Here is a 21,216-nt window from a genome sequence, read left to right on the forward strand (position 1 = left end):
GCACCCGAGCTGACTGACACTCCTGCCGGAGTGCCAGACTAGTGCCGTCTGTGCTAAGCCGGTAAGCGAACGAGGTCCCGAGCGCTGCAACTGCTGCTTGCTCCCCTGCCATCAGAGCCCACGATACGCAACATCTGCGCCTCCTTGCCAACGGGGCTGCTAAGGGAGATCAATCTGTGCCCCCCTTCCACTCATTGGGGCACATGAAGATTATGAGGCTGCGATCCATCCACTACAACAGACCAAGCCAGAAGCAGTGGTGAGAGGTACTCCGTATCATTCATTCATTCATTAATTTCTTCATTGACTTTATGTTACAATATCCATACGTTTCTTACGGACTTATTTTTATATTGGTATTTTTATTTTTTATTTTTATACTTTTTTATCTGCAGATTTATGGACTCCTTTAAGTACCAATTCACACATTTTTTGATACCTCACTAGGGCCCAGTGAGATCTTCATTAGACCAATGCCAGTGTAATGTGATATTTTGCTACTATTTTGATATTTTGCTACCATTTTATTTATATATATATTACATTTTATATCTGAATTAAAAGCAATTTTTGAATAAACGCTGTTACATCTATCTTTGTCCACACCATTATGCACCATTGGTGAGGTCCTAGAGGCATAAGCTATAGGTTTTTATTAATTCACATTATTGTTGCCGGTGGGGTCCGGCTTTAGCTTTAACTGCCTCGGTCCTTCTGTTGTGAGCTGCACCTTATTTTTAGTTTTTGATCTGTAAGCAGATCTGGTACCTGGAGCCCAAGCGTCGGAGAGAAGTTCTCTAGTTGTGAGAGAAAGTGGAGATGATGTTCTGGGATACCTGATATTAGACAAGCCAACAGGGTTAGTTGGTTCGATAGTATTAATGGATGATAATTGCCAAGAGGATCTTGGAGGAGATCTGGAACAGATGGAAGTACACGAGGATAATCCATGAGAAGTTGAAGTAGTTGGGGAAACCACGATTGAGTCTACCACCAAGGAACAATTAAAACCATGGTAGATTTCCGAATCGAAGTTTGAAGAAGAACCCGAGGGATTAGATTGAAAGGTGGAAATGCATAAAGTGTTTCCTGAGGCCAATGTTGGAGGAAGGCATCTATGCCTAAAGCATCTGGGTCTGGTCTCCAACTGAAAAATTGAGGAATCTGACAGTTCAGTCGAGAAGCGAACATGTCTAGATGAAGAGGGCCCCATAATTGATTGATTGTTTGAAAAATGGGTGAAAGGAGCCTCCAATCGCTGAAATCTGTTAGGAAGCGAGAATTCCAGTCCGCGATTGAATTGGAGATGCCGGGAAGGTATTCCGCTTTGAGTGTAATGTGTCTGTCTAGACAAAAATGCCAAAAATCTTTGGCAATGTCTGCAAGGGCTTTGGAATGTGTTCCACCCAGATGATTTATATATTGGACTGCGGATATATTGTCCATGCGAAGCAAAACACAACAATGTGAGGAATTCTTCACAAAACTCTTTAGAGCGAAGGACCCAGCTAAAAGCTCTAGGCAATTGATATGAAGCTGGGATTCGGAAGGAGACCATTTCCCTCCAGTAGATAGGGAACCACAACGGGCCCCCCATCCCGAGAGACTTGCGTCCGATTCTATGATGATATCTGGATTCGGATGGAAAATGGTTTTTCCGTTCCAAATTTGAATATGGGAGAGCCACCAAAGAAGTTCTTCTTTGGCGTCTGAAGAAAGACGAACTTCGTCTGAGTAACCCAGGCCTTCTCTTAAATGTCTGATCTTTAGACGTTGAAGGGCTCGATAATGAAGAGGAGCTGGAAATACAGCTTGAATGGATGCTGAGAGGAGACCTACAATACGAGATATAGTTCGGAGAGAAGTAAGATCTTTGCGAAGGATTTGGCGAATTTCCTTCCTTATAACTTTGAGTTTCTTCGGAGGAAGACTCAGAGTAGTAGATTGGGTATTGATTAGAAATCCCAAAAATTCCATCTCTTGAGATGGTTGAAGAATGGATTTTTTGAAGTTGATTAGAAAACCCAGATTGGATAGAAGAGAGAGAGTCCAATCTCTGTGAATTAGTAGAAGAGATTTGAATTGAGCCATTAGAAGAATGTCGTCTAGATAAATAATTAGTCTTACACCTCGACTTCTGAGTAAAGAGACAATTGGTTTCAGAAGTTTCGTGAAGCACCAAGGGGCCGATGATAGGCCGAATAGAAGGCAGGTGAACTGCCATTTTTGGTTGTTCCATAGAAATTGAAGAAAGATTTGTGAAGATGGATGAACTGGGATTGTCAGATATGCATCCTTTAAATCTATCTTGACTAACCAGTCGTCTTTTAGTAATATGTCTCTCAGTAGATGGATACCTTCCATCTTGAAGTGTCGGTACACAACTAAATTGTTGAGTAGTCTTAGATTTATTACGGGTCTGTGACCTCCGTCTTTTTTCTGTACAAGGAAAAGGTTGCTGAGAAAACCTTGAGAATTGAGAGGTACAGGAATGATTGCTTTCTTTAATATAAGATCTTCCACCTCTAGATTGATCAATTCTTGTTCTGTTGTAGAAAAACGGATAGGGTGAGGTAGAGTGAACTGAATGGGAGGGGAAACAAACTCTATAAGGAAGCCTGAAACGGTATTTAGAATCCAAGAGTCTGATGTAATCATACTCTATTGTGTTAAAAAATTTATTAGTCTTCCGCCTAATGGAAGATTGGCAGGAGAAAATTGAGAACTTACCTGTAGTTTGTTTAGCGCGTTGAACTCCACGTTGTCCTCTGGGATGCCAGGGTCTAGCATGGTAGGGGAAGAATGGATTCTGCGGTGGAGTATAAGGTTGGTATTGTTGATATGTTGGGAGGGAGCCTCTTGATTGTTGTCTAGAGGGTAGGTAGCGGCCGGAAAAGCAGCTCCTACCTTTTCCGGCCCTTTTAAAAACTCTATTTGAAAAAACTTTCTTTAGGGAAGCCTGTGATTTGGTGATTGATGAAAATAATCCCACATATTTTCCCATTTGGTGGATAAAATCTTCCCCAAAAAGCATCCCATCAGTGAGTTTTGATGGTTTGTTAGATGCTAAGTTTGTCAACTGGGGGTCAATACGCATAAGAACTGAACGTTTGCGTTCAGTGGTAAGGGCAGTATTTGCGTTGCCCAAAAAGCACGCAATGCGTTGTGCCCACCCTCTTAAAATCTCAGTGTCAACTGCTTTAGTGGAGGAGGAAGATTCCTCAACCATGTCCAAAATTTTGGACAAGGGGCCTAGAATATCAAGGAGTTTGTCCTGGCATGCTCGAAAACTCGTCTATGCCCTTCTTGGGATTTTTTCCCGATTTTGTCAAAAATTTTGTAAGAACTGGGTCCAGTTCAGGGGTAACTGAAGAACTATGGGGAAGGGTAGGACGAGGACACTCTGCCTTCAGTTTATTACGTGTTCCTCTGTCCATAGATTTATTAATCCTCTGGGATAAAAATTTTGCAACAAGGGGTTTTGGTAACCATTCTCCCGACCTGGGATGAAGAATAAGGGAGGGATCAAAAGAGGAAGGGTCTATTTCCTCCGAAGGGTCGTCCTCATGATTTTCAGGGTCATCTACTAGTTCGCCACTTTCCTGAGACATATATTCAAAGGAATCTAATATTTCTGTCACGATGCCGGCTGGCAGGTAGTGGATCCTCTGTGCCAGAGAGGGATTGGCGTGGACCGTGCTAGTGGATCGGTTCTAAGTCACTACTGGTTTTCACCAGAGCCCGCCGCAAAGCGGGATGGTCTTGCTGCGGCGGTAGTGACCAGGTCGTATCCACTAGCAACGGCTCAACCTCTCTGACTGCTGAAGATAGGCGCGGTACAAGGGAGTAGACAGAAGCAAGGTCGGACGTAGCAGAAGGTCGGGGCAGGCAGCAAGGATCGTAGTCGGGGGCAACGGCAGGAGGTCTGGAACACAGGCTAGGAACACACAAGGAAACGCTTTCACTGGCACAATGGCAACAAGATCCGGCGAGGGAGTGAAGGGGAAGTGAGGTATAAATAGGGAGTGCACAGGTGAACACACTAATTGGAACCACTGCGCCAATCAGCGGCGCAGTGGCCCTTTAAATCGCAGAGACCCGGCGCGCGCGCGCCCTAGGGAGCGGGGCCGCGCGCGCCGGGACAGGACAGACGGAGAGCGAGTCAGGTACGGGAGCCGGGACGCGCATCGCGAGCGGGCGCTACCCGCATCGCGAATCGCATCCCGGCTGGAGACGGTATCGCAGCGCACCGGGTCAGTGGAGCTGCCCGGAGCGCTGCGGTAGCGAGAGAGAAGCGAGCGCTCCGGGGAGGAGCGGGGACCCGGAGCGCTCGGCGTAACAATTTCCTCATCCTGAGAATCTGAAGATGAATTAGACTCAGGTTCTACATAAGAGTCAGGTTTAGATCGTCTGACGGTTTTTTGAACCCTTTTAACCTGTACGTCCTCTAGGGCAGAGGGTATATTTTGTGACTGAGATGCACGGTCATGGTGATCTAACATAGATCTGTCCTTAGATTTTTCATGGCGACTCTTTTTAGATTTATTAAAAGGTGGAACGTCGCCGTCATTAGTGTGGCGTTTTTTGGATTTAGCTTTTTTAGGGATGTTAAATCCTGTAGCTAATTTTGAAACAGATGTCTCAGGTGAAAAATAGTGATCAGAAGGTGTTTTAGGATTACTGACAGAGGGATGAGATAATGCTGTAGAAATGGATTTTTGGATATTATCTTGTAATATAATAACTGCAGATTGTACTGCGGATTGCACCGCAGTGTTTACAGAGCGGGCCACAGAGTTATCAATAAAATTTTGGAGGTTTTCATTATGAACTACCTCAGAGACAGATTGAGAACAAATATCCCTAGGGGCATTTCTGGATTCTTCTGTCATGTCCATGAGGGATAATTTATATTTATTTGATGCAGATATAATAAATGATAGTAGTGGTGATAGTGCTGTATTCACAATTCTGAGGTAAAATCTATAGAAAAACTTATGCTTTTAAAAAAGCAGTTAGTAATTCAACCACTAGGTGGTAGTATAATAGAGGAGAGAGGTTAGTGTTACGCCGAGCGCTCCGGGTCCCCGCTCCTCCCCGGAGCGCTCGCTACACTCTCGTTACTGCAGCGCCCCGGTCAGATCCACTGACCGGGTGCGCTGCGATACCGCCTCCAGCCGGGATGTGATTCGCGATGCGGGTGTCGCCCGCTCGCGATGCGCACCCCGGCTCCCGTACCTGACTCGCTCTCCGTCGGTCCTGTCCCGGCGCGCGCGGCCCCGCTCCCTAGGGCGCGCGCGCGCCGGGTCTCTGCGATTTAAAGGGCCACTGCGCCGCTGATTGGTGCAGTGGTTCTAATTAGTGTGTTCACCTGTGCACTCCATATTTATACCTCACTTCCCCTGCACTCCCTCGCCGGATCTTGTTGCCCTTGTGCCTAGTGAAAGCGTTCCCTTGTGTGTTCCTAGCCTGTGTTCCAGACCTCCTGCCGTTGCCCCTGACTACGATCCTTGCTGCCTGCCCCGACCTTCTGCTACGTCCGACCTTGTTTCTGTCTACTCCCTTGTACCGCGCCTATCTTCAGCAGTCAGAGAGGTTGAGCCGTTGCTAGTGGATACGACCTGGTCACTACCGCCGCAGCAAGACCATCCCGCTTTGCGGCGGGCTCTGGTGAATACCAGTAGTGACTTAGAACCGGTCCACTAGCACGGTCCACGCCAATCCCTCTCTGGCACAGAGGATCCACCTCCTGCCAGCCGGCATCGTGACAGTAGATCCGGCCATGGATCCCGCTGAAGTACCTCTGCCAGTTGTCGCTGACCTCACCACGGTGGTCGCCCAGCAGTCACAACAGATAGCGCAACAAGGCCACCAGCTGTCTCAACTGACCGTGATGCTACAGCAGCTACTACCACAGCTTCAGCAATCATCTCCTCCGCCAGCTCCTGCACCTCCTCCGCAGCGAGTGGCCGCTTCAGGCCTACGACTATCCTTGCCGGATAAATTTGATGGGGACTCTAAGTTTTGCCGTGGCTTTCTTTCACAATGTTCCCTGCACTTGGAGATGATGTCGGACCAGTTTCCTACTGAAAGGTCTAAGGTGGCTTTCGTAGTCAGCCTTCTGTCTGGAAAAGCTCTGTCATGGGCCACACCGCTCTGGGACCGCAATGACCCCGTCACTGCCTCTGTACACTCCTTCTTCTCGGAAATTCGTCGTGTCTTTGAGGAACCTGCCCGAGCCTCCTCTGCTGAGACTGCCCTGCTGAACCTGGTCCAGGGTAATTCTTCCGTTGGCGAGTACGCCATACAATTCCGTACTCTTGCTTCTGAACTATCCTGGAATAATGAGGCCCTCTGCGCGACCTTTAAAAAAGGCCTATCCAGCAACATTAAAGATGTTCTGGCCACACGAGAAATTCCTGCTAATCTACATGAACTCATTCATCTTGCCTCTCGCATTGACATGCGTTTTTCCGAAAGGCGTCAGGAGCTCCGCCAGGATATGGACTTTGTTCGCACGAGGCGTTTTTTCTCCCCGGCTCCTCTCTCCTCTGGTCCTCTGCAATCCGTTCCTGTGCCTCCCGCCGTGGAGGCTATGCAAATTGACCGGTCTCGCCTGACACCTCAAGAGAGGACACGACGCCGCATGGAGAATCTCTGCCTGTACTGTGCCGGTACCGAACACTTCCTGAAGGATTGTCCTATCCGTCCTCCCCGCCTGGAAAGACGCACGCAGACTCCGCACAAAAGTGAGACAGTCCTTGATGTCTACTCTGCTTCTCCACGTCTTACTGTGCCTGTGCGGATATCTGCATCTACCTTCTCCTTCTCTACTATGGCCTTCTTGGATTCCGGATCTGCAGGAAACTTTATTTTGGCCTCTCTCGTCAACAGGTTCAACATCCCGGTAACCAGTCTCGCCAGGCCTCTCTACATCAATTGTGTTAACAATGAAAGATTGGACTGTACCATACGTTACCGCACGGAGCCCCTTCTAATGTGCATCGGACCTCATCAAGAAAAAATTGAGTTCTTGGTCCTCCCCAATTGCACTTCCGAAATTCTCCTTGGACTACCCTGGCTCCAACGCCATTCCCCAACCCTGGATTGGTCCACGGGGGAGATCAAGAGCTGGGGTATCTCTTGTTTCAAGGACTGCCTTAAACCGGTTCCCAGTACTCCCTGCCGTGACCCTGTGGTTCCCCCTGTAACCGGTCTCCCTAAGGCCTATATGGACTTTGCTGATGTGTTTTGCAAAAAACAAGCTGAGACTCTACCTCCTCACAGGCCTTATGACTGTCCTATTGACCTCCTCCCGGGCACTACTCCACCCCGGGGCAGAATTTATCCTCTGTCCGCCCCAGAGACTCTTGCTATGTCTGAGTACATCCAGGAAAATTTAAAAAAGGGGTTTATCCGCAAATCCTCCTCTCCTGCCGGAGCTGGATTTTTCTTTGTGTCCAAAAAAGATGGCTCCCTACGTCCTTGCATTGACTACCGCGGTCTTAATAAAATCACGGTAAAGAACCGCTACCCTCTCCCTCTTATCTCTGAACTCTTTGATCGCCTCCAAGGTGCCCACATCTTTACCAAACTGGACTTAAGAGGTGCTTATAATCTCATCCGCATCAGGGAGGGGGATGAATGGAAAACGGCATTTAACACTAGAGATGGACACTTTGAGTATCTGGTCATGCCCTTTGGCCTGTGCAACGCCCCTGCCGTCTTCCAAGACTTTGTTAATGAAATTTTTCGTGATCTCTTATATTCCTGTGTTGTTGTATATCTGGACGATATTCTGATTTTTTCTGCCAACCTAGAAGAACACCGCCAGCATGTCCGCATGGTTCTTCAGAGACTTCGTGACAATCAACTTTATGCCAAAATGGAGAAATGTCTGTTTGAATGTCAATCTCTTCCTTTCCTAGGATACTTGGTCTCTGGCCAGGGACTACAAATGGATCCAGACAAACTCTCTGCCGTCTTAGATTGGCCACGCCCCTCCGGACTCCGTGCTATCCAACGTTTTTTGGGGTTCGCCAATTATTACAGACAATTTATTCCACATTTTTCCACCATTGTGGCTCCTATCGTGGCTTTAACCAAGAAGAATGCCAATCCTAAGTCCTGGCCTCCTCAAGCGGAAGACGCCTTTAAACGGCTCAAGTCGGCCTTTTCTTCTGCTCCCGTGCTCTCCAGACCTGACCCATCTAAACCCTTCCTATTGGAGGTTGATGCCTCCTCAGTAGGAGCTGGAGCGGTTCTTCTACAAAAAAATTCTTCCGGGCATGCTGTTACCTGTGGTTTTTTATCTAGGACCTTCTCTCCGGCGGAGAGGAACTACTCCATCGGGGATCGAGAGTTACTGGCCATTAAATTAGCACTTGAGGAATGGAGGCATCTGCTGGAGGGATCTAAATTTCCAGTTATTATTTACACCGATCACAAGAATCTCTCCTATCTCCAGTCTGCCCAACGGCTGAATCCTCGCCAGGCCAGGTGGTCTCTGTTCTTTGCCCGGTTTAATTTTGAAATTCACTTTCGCCCTGCCGATAAGAACATCAGGGCCGATGCTCTCTCTCGTTCCTCGGATGCCTCGGCAGTAGAGCTCTCTCCGCAACACATCATTCCTCCTGACTGCCTGATCTCCACTTCTCCAGCCTCCATCAGGCAAACTCCTCCAGGGAAGACCTTCGTCTCTCCACGCCAACGCCTCGGAATCCTCAAATGGGGTCACTCCTCCCATCTCGCAGGCCATGCGGGCATCAAGAAATCCGTGCAACTCATCTCTCGTTTCTATTGGTGGCCGACTCTGGAGACGGATGTTGTTGATTTTGTGCGGGCCTGCACTGTCTGTGCCCGGGACAAGACTCCTCGCCAGAAGCCTGCTGGCCTCCTTCACCCTCTGCCTGTCCCCGAACAGCCTTGGTCTCTGATTGGTATGGACTTTATTACAGACTTACCCCCATCCCGTGGCAACACTGTTGTTTGGGTGGTCGTTGATCGATTTTCCAAGATGGCACATTTTATTCCTCTTCCTGGTCTTCCTTCAGCGCCTCAGTTGGCAAAACAATTTTTTGTACACATTTTTCGTCTTCACGGGTTGCCCACGCAGATCGTCTCGGATAGAGGCGTCCAATTCGTGTCAAAATTCTGGAGGGCTCTCTGTAAACAACTCAAGATTAAATTAAACTTTTCTTCTGCTTATCATCCTCAATCCAATGGGCAAGTAGAAAGAATTAACCAGGTCCTGGGTGATTATTTACGGCATTTTGTTTCTTCCCGCCAGGATGACTGGGCAGATCTTCTACCATGGGCCGAATTCTCGTATAACTTCAGAGTCTCTGAATCTTCTTCCAAATCCCCATTTTTCGTGGTGTACGGCCGTCACCCTCTTCCCCCCTCCCTACTCCCTTGCCCTCTGCTTTGCCCGCTGTGGATGAAATAACTCGTGATCTTTCCACTATATGGAAAGAGACCCAAAATTCTCTCTTACAGGCTTCATCACACATGAAGAAGTTTGCTGATAAGAAAAGAAGAGCTCCCCCCATTTTTTCTCCCGGAGACAAGGTATGGCTCTCCGCTAAATATGTCCGCTTCCGTGTTCCCAGCTACAAATTGGGACCACGCTATCTTGGTCCTTTCAAAGTTTTGTGCCAGATTAATCCTGTCTCTTACAAACTTCTTCTTCCTCCTTCTCTTCGTATTCCTAATGCCTTTCATGTCTCTCTTCTTAAACCACTCATCCTCAACCGTTTCTCTCCTAAACTTATTTCTCCCACTCCTGTCTCCGGTTCTTCGGACATCTTTCCGGTAAAGGAGATACTGGCCTCCAAAAAGGTCAGAGGGAAAACCTTTTTTCTGGTCGACTGGGAGGGCTGTGGTCCTGAAGAGAGATCCTGGGAACCTGAGGACAATATCCTAGATAAAAGTCTGGTCCTCAGGTTCTCAGGCTCAAAGAAGAGGGGGAGACCCAAGGGGGGGGGGGTACTGTTACGCCGAGCGCTCCGGGTCCCCGCTCCTCCCCGGAGCGCTCGCTACACTCTCGCTACTGCAGCGCCCCGGTCAGATCCACTGACCGGGTGCGCTGCTATACCGCCTCCAGCCGGGATGCGATTCGCGATGCGGGTGGCGCCCGCTCGCGATGCGCACCCCGGCTCCCGTACCTGACTCGCTCTCCGTCGGTCCTGTCCCGGCGCGCGCGGCCCCGCTCCCTTAGGCGCACGCGCGCCGGGTCTCTGCGATTTAAAGGGCCACTGCGCCGCTGATTGGTGCAGTGGTTCTAATTAGTGTGTTCACCTGTGCACTCCATATTTATACCTCACTTCCCCTGCACTCCCTCGCCGGATCTTGTTGCCCTTGTGCCTAGTGAAAGCGTTCCCTTGTGTGTTCCTAGCCTGTGTTCCAGACCTCCTGCCGTTGCCCCTGACTACGATCCTTGCTGCCTGCCCCGACCTTCTGCTACGTCCGACCTTGCTTCTGTCTACTCCCTTGTACCGCGCCTATCTTCAGCAGTCAGAGGTTGAGCCGTTGCTAGTGGATACGACCTGGTCACTACCGCCGCAGCAAGACCATCCCGCTTTGCGGCGGGCTCTGGTGAATACCAGTAGTGACTTAGAACCGGTCCAATAGCACGGTCCACGCCAATCCCTCTCTGGCACAGAGGATCCACCTCCTGCCAGCCGGCATCGTGACAGTTAGAAATGTAATTAAAAAGGTTACTAATGAGTAACCAATCAGTACTAATATATTCTGTAAAACAGGGAGAGAGTTGTTGCGTCGCCGAGGGAACCTGACTGACTGACAGGATTCCCGCCCAACGGCAGGTAATGACTACTTTGCCGAAGTCTCGCGAGAACACGGGAGCAGGGAGAAGATGGCGGCGATGACGCAGGAGAAAAGAAGAAGCAAATGCGGAGTGCAGGGGAAGAAATACCGAAGAAGGATGTTTGGGATATCGATCTGAGATGTCAGATAGGTAAGTTAGTACACAAGAGAGAGAAAATTTTCAATTATTCAAAACAATATATAATATTTCAGAGACGGAATACATTTGCTAATGTAAAAACAGGAAGAGCAGAACGAAATGGGACAAAAGGAATGGAAATAACAATAAGAGATAATAATTCAATAAGAAATATAGGAATAATAGGTGATGATTATAATTAATAAAGATATAATTAATATTTAGGTTATAAAATAAATGCAAATGGAATAATGTTAAATGAAAATAATGAAATATAATTAAAATTCTGATAATTAATAGATAAAGAAATCGAAATAAACAGAATAAAGAAATATAAATAATGTGTATTATATATGGAGTAAAGACACTTAGCTTGTTATCACTGCTGAGCAGCAAAAGAAGAAGGAAGATATTATATTAACTGTCACTCATATATCTGATACCGTTACATGATTGGTTAATATTATGGTAGCATGTTAGGCTACACCATACCTATGTTTTAAAGTTTTTTCTTGTGTAATATTCATTAATATTTCTTTTGCTGCTGATCAGTAAAATGAAGTTAAAAAGCATAATAGGAGCGTTTTGTATTTACATAAAATCACCAGTTACTTATTCAAAATGCAAAAAATGTATATAGTTGGCAAGGTTGGCACCTGTTTTCATGTCAGTTCACAGTTTGGGCAAGGCTGGATACAGTTGGGTATTATAGAGGGGCCCTTACTCGTTATACCCCTACCATTAGGTCAGTGGCCCAACCGCGTTTAACCCCTTAAAATCATCAGTTACTTATTCAAAATGCAGAAAATGTATATATTTGGCAAAGTTGGCACCTGTTTTAATGCCAATCCACTGTTTGGGCCAGGCTGGATATGGTTGGGTATTATGTAGGGGCCCTTACTCTTTATTTTTCAACCCTTTGGTCAGTGGCCCAACTGCGTTTAACCCCTTAAAATCATCAGTTACTTATTCAAAATGCAAAAAATGTATATAGTTGGCACCTGTTTTAATGCCAATCCACTGTTTGGGCCAGGCTGGATACAGTTGGGTATTATGGAGGGGTCCTTACTCTTTATATTTCCATCTTTAATTCAGTGGCCCAATGGCGTTTAACCCCTTGATATCATCAGTTACTTATTCAAAATGCAGATTTTTTCATCCATTTTTTACTATTGTTTTTTTCAGGAAAAATACAAACAATCTAGAGTTTTTCTTCTGAATCTGATTGTTCCCAAATAATATTCAACATTTATGTATAAAAAAACAGATTTACTGCAGAGAAATAAGAGGAGAAAAGGTTTATTAGTCACAGTCATCTATAAGACAATGCACGAATAAGAAACCAACTTCAGTGAATAAGAAACTGGATGAATAAGGAACCAACTACAGCATCGTGATTCCTGTAAGAAATATAATTGCAGCCATATTTTTTTCATCCAGCTTTCCTAGACTTCTGAACAAAGTTTGCCTTAATATGTGTTAACACATAATAAAATTGAATTATATTATGCATTACCACATATTAAGGCAAACTTTGCTGTTCGGAAGTCTAGGAAAGCTGGGTGATGATTCATGTGAGAAATATAATTACAGCCATATTTTTTTTCACCCAGCTTTCCAAGATTTTGGAACAGCAAAGTTTGCCTAAATATGTGGTAACACATAATATAATTGAATTATATTATGTTTTACCACATATTTAGGCAAACTTTGCAGTTCGGAAGTCTAGGAAAGCTGGGTGAAAAAATATGGCTGCAATAATATTTCTGCAATTATATGTGTTACCACATATTTAGGCAAACTTTGCTGTTTTGAAGTCTAGGAAAGCTGGGTGAAAAAAAATATGGCTTTAATTATATTTCTCACAGGAATCATCACTCAGCTTTCCTAGTAGGAAAGCTGAATGATGATTCCTATGAGAAATAACAGGAATCATCATTCAGCTTTCCTACTAGGAAAGCTGAGTGATGATTTATGTGAGAAATGTAATTACAGACATATTTTTATCACCCAGCTTTCCAAGACTTCGGAACAGCAACGTTTATGGTCACTGTACAGGGAGATACAGGTCTGTATACAGTGGTTTTATTCAGTAACAGTATGGTGCATTAGTCAGTCGCTGTGTGATGTAAAGCGTGTTCCTGATGATGCAGTATTATTTGGTCCTGTTATTGTTTATATTCTGGTATTTTTGGTATTGTTAGTCTGTACAAACTTGAAGAAGGATAAAAAACAGGGGGCGCTCCCTGATGAGGGGTATCTGCTGTTGTGTGCCCTTCACCACACCACAGTAAGATACCCACCTTATACAGCCGTGAGCTGGATGGTCCGGCGATAAGTACGAGTTGGGTGAATGGTGTTGGTTGGCTGCTGCGCTCCTACCGGTATCGGGCCCCAATGATGGGGGTCGATGGTGAAGATAGACAGATGAGGCATAAAAAAACAGTATTTCGGAGGCGCTGCACAACAAGAATATGAAGCGAAGACTCGAGCAGCACAGGACAATAAAATATTTTTATTGGTAAAACGGGGACAACGCGTTTCGGCATATACGCATGCCTTCCTCAGGTCCACTTACAGTGCCCACGTCGATGCCTGTGGTAGTACTGGAGAGCTGGTCGGAGGTCCTGTGTGTGTCTGTGCTGCCGCCGGTCCCCGGCAATCTCTGGAACGGGACTCGGGTCTGTTTGGTGCTCCCATAGGAATGAATAGAGCACATGCCATTTACCACGTGCACTCCTCACTAAGAGTTGTCAGGGACTCATTCCAGAGATCACGGAGATCCCAGTGGTCGAAGTGCGTGGATATAGCCTCATAGAGACATCAGAAGTTGTGATCAGTGGGGTCCGGCTGCCGAGGTCACAACTGATCACTAGAACATGCCCCTTCGTGTACCAACACAGTTCAGTGGGTGTTCCACTGTTATTTACAAATTTATGGGGGAGAGTTGTCAAGACCAGTGTAGAGCAAGAGTGGTGAAGTTGCCCATAGTAACCAGATTGTGGCTTTCAGGTTTAATCTGGTTGCTATGGGCAACTGCACCACTCTTGCTCTACACAAGTTTTGACACATCTTCACATATATGCTGCTGGAGTGGGGGAAAAATAGGCAACAAAAGGCATACTTACCTAGCCCTGGACCCCACCAACTCTCGTTCCGCTCTGTCTGGTTGCACGACGACGCCCCACCCCTTCGATCTTCTGTCTTGGGCAAAAATGAAAGCCCAGAGCAAGCGCACCTTACAGAAGATCATGGGAGCAGGGAGGGACTGGGGCTAGGTAAATATGGCTTTTATTTTCTATTTCTCCCTTGTCACAGCAGCACTCCAGGAAACTTTTTATTTTTTTATTTTTTTTTGCTTACGCAGTGCAGCATATGCTATTAATAGAGAATAAAGGAGAAGTTCTTGTGTATGCTTTGTGCTTGTTTTAGCTGATTTGGCAATCGCACTGATTTCCGCCATTAACCCCTCAAATGCCATGATCAATACAGATCACGGCATCTGTGGTAGTGCGGGACTTCTAATGGCTGATCTGATCGCCCACGGCATGCCCTTGAGGATCAGATCATCCAAAATGCAGACAGAGGTACCCACAAATAAAAAAAAATAAACATATTTGATATCCGCGCAAGCTTAAATGTCCAAATTATTAAAATATAATGTTAAGGATGTACAGTGAATGGTACAGTGAATGGTACAGTGAATGGCATAAATGTAAAACAAAAAAAAAACAGTAATTGCTGCTTTTTGGTCACATCACATCCCAGAAAAATCATCCCAGTCATTATGCCCCCCCATGTCGGCGATGGCCGCAGATCGCTGGACAATTCAGTCCAGCTAACTGCGGCGATTCCGGGTCAATCGGGTCTCCAGTGACCCGGTGACCCGGAATTACTGGCTGATCGGGGCAGTCAGAGACGGCCCCGAACAGCCAGAGCCTGCAGGGGTGAGGTGGCACTGGTGCCACCTCACGATCGCCCTGATTCGTCGGCCGGATTCCCGGCCGACCAATCAGGGCGCCTGCTGCGGGTGTCACTCCCGCACCCGCTCCGCCCCTCTTCCGGAGGATGTGAGCGGGTGCGGGAAGACGACTCCGGGTGCTGGGGACCCCGATCCCCGGCGTTAATGTTGGGATCGGGGCCCCAGGAGCGACGGCGGCGGCGGGACTGACCTGCAGCGTCGATCAGCAGCAGCAGGAGGTGAGTGACAGCCTCCTGCTGTTGCTTAGCAACAGCTCCCAGCATGCAAAAAGGGCATGCTGGGAGCTGTAGTTATGCAACAGGAGGAGGCAGACCACCATAACTCCCAGCATTCCCTTATGGGCATGCTGGGACTTATGGTTTTGCAACAGCTGGAGGCACATTCTTTCTATGGAAAAGTGTACCTTCAGCTGTTGTGTAACTACAACTCCCAGCTTGCACAAACAGCTAAAGTGCATGCTGGGAGTTGTAGTGGTGCATCTGCTGGTTGCATAACTACAACTCCCAGCATGCCCGTTGGCTGTCGGTGACTGCTGAGAGTTGTAGTTTTGCAACAGCTGAAGGCACACTGAGTTAAGTAGCAAACCAGTGTGTCTCCAGCTGTTGCATAACTACAATCCCCAGCATCCCCAGCCAAAGTAGTATGCCTCCCGCTGTTGCATAACTACAACACCCAGCTTGCCCTTCCGCTGTCCGTACATGCTGGGGGTTGTAGCTTTTGCAACAGCTGAAGGCACACTGGTTGCAAAACACTGAGTTTGTTGCCAAACTCTGTGTTTCGCAACCAGTGTGCCTCCAGCTGTTGCAAAACTACAACTCCCAGCATGCACTGATAGACCATACATGCTGGGAGTTGTAGTTTTGCAACAGCTGGATGTCCCCCCCCCCCCCCCCCCATGTGAATGTACAGGGTACACTCACATGGGCGGAGGATTACAGTAAGTATCCGGCTGCAAGTTTGAGCAGCGGCAAATTTTCTGCTGCAGCTCAAACTGCCAGCGAGAAACTACTGTGAACCACCCGCCCGTGCGACTGTACCCTAAAAACACTACACTAACACAAAATAAAATAAAAAGTAAAAAACACTACATATACACATACCCCTACACAGCCCCCCTCCCCAATAAAAATGAAAAACGTCTGGTACGCCACTGTTTCCAAAACGGAGCCTCCAGCTGTTGCAAAACTACAACTCCCAGCATGCACTTATAGACCCTACATGCTGGGAGTTGTAGTTTTGCAACAGCTGGATGTCCCCCCCCCCCCCCCCCCCAATGTGAACGTACAGGGTACACTCACATGGGCGGAGGATTACAGTAAGTATCCGGCTGCAAGTTTGAGCTGCGGCAAATTTTCTGCCGCAGCTCAAACTGCCAGCGAGAAACTACTGTGAACCCCCCGCCCGTGCGACTGTACCCTAAAAACACTACACTACACTAACACAAAATAAAATAAAAAGTAAAAAACACTACATATACACATTCCCCTACACAGCCCCCCTCCCCAATAAAAATGAAAAATGTCTGGTTCCAAAACGGAGCCTCCAGCTGTTGCAAAACAACTACTCCCAGTATTACCAGACAGCCACTGACTGTCCAGGCATGCTGGGAGTTTTACAACAGCTGGAGGCACCCTGTTTGGGAATCACTGGCGTAGAATACCCCTATGTCCACCCCTATGCAAGTCCCTAATTTAGGCCTCAAATGCGCATGGCGCTCTCACTTTGGAGCCCTGTCGTATTTCAAGGCAACAGTTTAGGGCCACATATGGGGTATGGCCGTACTCGGGAGAAATTGTGTTACAAATTTTGGGGGGTATTTTCTGCTATTACCCTTTTTAAAAATGTAAAAATTTTGGGAAACCAAGCATTTTTTTTTTACATATGCAAAAGTCGTGAAACACCTGTAGGGTATTAAGGTTCACTTTACCCCTTTTTACGTTCCCCGAGGGGTCTAGTTTCCAAAATAGTATGCCGTGTTTTTTTTTTGCGGTTCTGGCACCATAGGGGCTTCCTAAATGCGGCATGCCCCCAGAGCAAAATTTGCTTTCAAAAAGCCAAATGTGACTCCTTCTCTTCTGAGACCTGTAGTGCGCCAGCAGAGGACTTTTCACCCCCATATGGGGTGTTTTCTGAATCGGGAGAAATTGAGCTTCAAATTTTGGGGGGTATTTTCTGCTATTATCCTTTTTAAAAATGTAAAATTTTTGGGAAACCAAGCATTTTAGGTAAAACATTTTTTTTTTTTTACATATGCAAAAGTCATGAATCACCTGTGGGGTATTAAGGTTCACTTTACCCCTTGTTACGTTCCCCGAGGGGTGTAGTTTCCAAAATGGTATGCCATGTGTTTTTTTTTTGCTGTCCTGGCACCATAGGGGCTTCCTAAAGGTGACATGCCCCCCAAAAACCATTTGTCGCTCCTTCCCTTCTGAGCCCTCTCCTGCACCCGCCGAACAATTAACATAGACATATGACATATGTGCTTACTTGAGAGAAATTGGGTTTCAAATACAAGTAAAAATTTTCTCCTTTCTACCAATTGCAAAAATTCAAAAATTGGGTCTACAAGAACATGCGAGTGTAAAAAATGAAGATTGTGAATTTTCTCCTTCACTTTTCTGCTATTCCTGTGAAACACCTAAAGGGTTAATACACTTATTGAATGTCATTTTGAATACTTTGGGGGGTGTAGTTTTTATAATGGGGTCTTTTATGGGATATTTCTAATATGAAGACCCTTCAAATCCACTTCAAACCTGAACTGGTCCATGAAAAATAGCGAGTTTGAAAATTTTATGAAAAATTTCCAAATTGCTGCTGAACTTTGAAGCCCTCTGGTGTCTTCCAAAAGTAAAAACTCATTAATTTTATGATGCAAACATAAAGTAGACATATTGTATATGTGAATCCAAAAAAAATTTATTTGGAATATCCATTTTCCTTACAAGCAGAGAGCTTCAAAGTTAGAAAAATGCAAAATTTTCATTTTTTTCATCAAATTTTGGGATTTTTCACCAAGAAAGGATGCAAGTTACCATAAAATTTTACCACTAAGTTAAAGTAGAATATGTCACGAAAAAACAATCTCAGAATCAGAATGATAACTAAAAGCATTCCAGAGTTATTAATGTTTAAAGTGACAGTGGTCAGAATTGCAAAAAACGCTCTGGTCCTTAAGGTGTAAAATGGCCTGGTCCTTAAGGGGTTAAAAGGTTTTTTTTTTTTTTATGTAGTACAATAAAAGTAAAGCATGTGAACATGGGTATCATTTTAATCGTATTGACCCACAGTAATTAGAAAATGTAATTTTTTACCCTAAAGTGCACTGCGTAAAACTGAAACCCTCCAAAAGTTACAAAATTGCGTTTTTTTCTTTTCAGTCTCCCCATAAAATAATATTTTTTGGTTGCGGTGTACATTTTATGTTAAAATCAAAGGTGTAACATAGTAACAAACTTCATAAGGTTGAAAAAAAGAGTCCATCAAGTTCAACCTATATCCCTAATGAGTCCCTACTGAGTTGAAAAAAAATCTTAGAGGTAAAAATTCCTTACCTAATCCAAATATGGCATTAGAATAAATCCCTGGATCAACCTTCTGTCCCTATAAATCTAGTATCCATAACCTGTAATGTTATTACTTCCCAAAAATGCCTCCAGGCTCCTTTGGAATACAGAGCCTAGTCTCGGTAGGGGCAATATCAGAGTATCGTGCGGTGGTTGACACGCCCCCTCCCATAGACTTGCATTGAGGGGGCATGGTGTGACGTCACAAGGGGTGTGGCTGTGAAGTCACAACCCCCGCAGCCCGCTCCCAGAGTTCGGAAAAAAGAGTTCACCTTTAGGTATGCAGCATAGTTCCCCCACACTATGTAGGCAGCATAGTTCCACCACATTAGGTTGGCGGCATTTTTCCCCCACACTAGGTAGGCAGCATAGTTCCACCACATTAGGTTGACAGTATAGTTCCCCCCACCTTTGGTAGGCAGTATAGTTTCCCCACATTAGGTTGTAGTTCACCCACATAAGGTAGGCAGTGGCCCCCACAGACATACAGCCTTCAGCCATATACAGTGGATGACTGGAGGCTGTATGTCTGTGTACTGCCCCACTTCAGTGCTGCGACCACCGCTCCTCTGGTCAGGGGTTATGATCTAGTGCAATTGCCCCGTTGCATTTGGGGGAGATTTATTAAAACCTGTCCAGACGAAAGGTTGCTGAGTTGCCCATAGCAACCAATCAGATTGCTTCTTTCATTTTTGAAAAGGTCTGTGAAAAATGAAAGAAGCAATCTGATTGGTTGCTGTGGCAACTCAGCAATTTTTCCTATAGACAGGTTTTGATAAATCTCCCCCTTTATGTGCACTATTTTTGCGTCTGTACCCCACATTAATTTACTTATTGAGCACTACACTATTTCACCCAATAGGATACATTACATGAAATTTAAAATCAGGGTCACCTACACTAACCTGAAACCAGGGAATCACAAATTTTCTGGGCTGATCGGGTCTCTGGTGACCCGATAGCCCGGAAAATAGGAATAATCGGAGTTGAGATCCCCGCTCTGGATGTCGGGGCAGAGCGGGACAAAGATGCTGCGGAGGTTACCGGCGGCATACAGCGGCAGACATCGGTTACCGGCGGCAGACAGCGGGGGACCAGCGGCGGGGAGGACCAGCGGCAGCAGAATGCAGCAGTGAAAATCTGATAAGTGATCTTCACTGCTGCATTGTAGTTTCACAACTACAAATCCCAGCATGCCCAGATAGCCAAAGGCGGTCTGGGCATGCTGGGAGTTGTAGTTTTGCAACATCTGGAGGGCTATAGTTTGGAGACCACTGTATAGTGGTCTCCAAACTGTGCACTTCCAGATGTTGCAAAACTACAACTCCCAGCATGCCAAGACTGTCCAGGCATGCTGAGCGTTGTAGTTTGACAACATCTGAAGGGCCAGATGTTGCAACACAACAACTCCCAGCATGCCCTTCGGCTCTCCGTGCATGCTGGGAGTTGTAGTTTTGCAACAACTGGAGGCACACTGGTTGGGAAACACTATCTCTTTGCTAACTCAGTGTTTCCCAACCTGTGTGCCTCCAACTGTTGCAAAACTACAACTCCCAGCATGCACGGAGAGCCGAAGGGCATGCTGGGAGTTGTTGTGACAGACCATGCATGCTGGGAGTTGTAGCTTTGCAACAGCTGGAGGTACACTGGTGCGGAAACACTGCAGTAGTCCGTTACCTAGCTTAGTGTTTCCCAACTAGTGTGCCTCCAGCTGTTGCATAACTACAACTCCCAGCATGCATGGTCTTTCAGTGCATGCTGGGAGTTGTAGTTTTGCAACAGTTGAAGGTCAGGCATGCTGGGAGTTCTGCAACAGCTGGAGGCACCCTGTTTAGGGAACACTACCGTGTCCGTCCCTATGCAAATCCCTAATTTAGGCCTCAAATGCACATGGTGCTCTCTCAATTCGGAGCCCTGTCGTATTTCAAGGCAACAATTTCAGTACTCAGGAGAAATTGCCTGAAACATTTTGGGGGCTTTTTCTCCTTTTACCCCATATGAAAGGGTAAAGTTGGGGTCTACACCAGCATGTTAATGTAAAAAAATAAAAAAATTTACACTAACATGCTGGTGTTGCCCCATACTTTTCATTTTTACAAGAGGTAAAAGGAAAAAAAGACCCCCAAAATTTGTATCGTAATTTCTACGTACGGAAATACCCCATATGTGGGTGTAAAGTGCTCTGTGGGCGCACAACATGGCTCAGACGTGAGAGCGCACTATGTACATTTGAGGTCTAAATTGGTGATTTGCACAGGGGTAGCTGATAGTTACAGCGGTCCTGAAAAAAAATCACCCACATGTGATCCCATTTTGGAAACTTCACCCCTCACGGAACGTAACAAGGGATATAGTGAGCCTTAACACCCCACAGGGGTTCGACAAATTTTCGTTAAAGTTGGACGTGAAAATCTGATTTTTTTTCACTAAAATGCTGGGGTTACCCCAAAGTTTTTATTTTCACAAGGGGCAATAGGAGAAAAAGCCCCCCAAAAATTTGTAACACCATTTTTTCTGAGTATAGAAATACCCCACAAGTGGATGTAAAGTGCTCTGCGGGCGCACTTCAGGGCTCAGAAGAGAAGGAGCGCCATTGGGCTTTTTGAGAGAGAATTTGGCTGGAAATGTATGCCATGTGTGTTTACAAAGCCCCCATGGTGCCAGAACAGCAGAACCCCCACATGCGACTCCATTTTAGAAAC

The 21,216-nt window shown here is 46.1% G+C and overlaps 1 protein-coding gene across 12 annotated transcripts in view; it reads left to right on the forward strand.

Moving 5' to 3' along the window:
* LOC130277059 (forkhead box protein A4-like) overlaps positions 1-21,216 on the forward strand; it is a 403,578-nt gene that overhangs the window by 15,903 nt on the left and 366,459 nt on the right. For 2 of the 12 annotated variants that reach the window (XM_056527308.1, XM_056527315.1), the window contains one exon: positions 12,981-13,034. The exons of the other annotated variants lie outside the window; for them this stretch is intronic. In XM_056527308.1, the coding sequence (XP_056383283.1) occupies positions 12,981-13,034 (54 nt within the window). The remainder of the gene's footprint in view (positions 1-12,980; positions 13,035-21,216) is intronic. 12 annotated transcript variants of the gene reach the window in all.

The sequence above is a fragment of the Hyla sarda genome, chromosome 6 (genome assembly GCF_029499605.1).
Source record: "Hyla sarda isolate aHylSar1 chromosome 6, aHylSar1.hap1, whole genome shotgun sequence".
Classification (NCBI taxonomy): Eukaryota; Metazoa; Chordata; class Amphibia; order Anura; family Hylidae; genus Hyla; species Hyla sarda.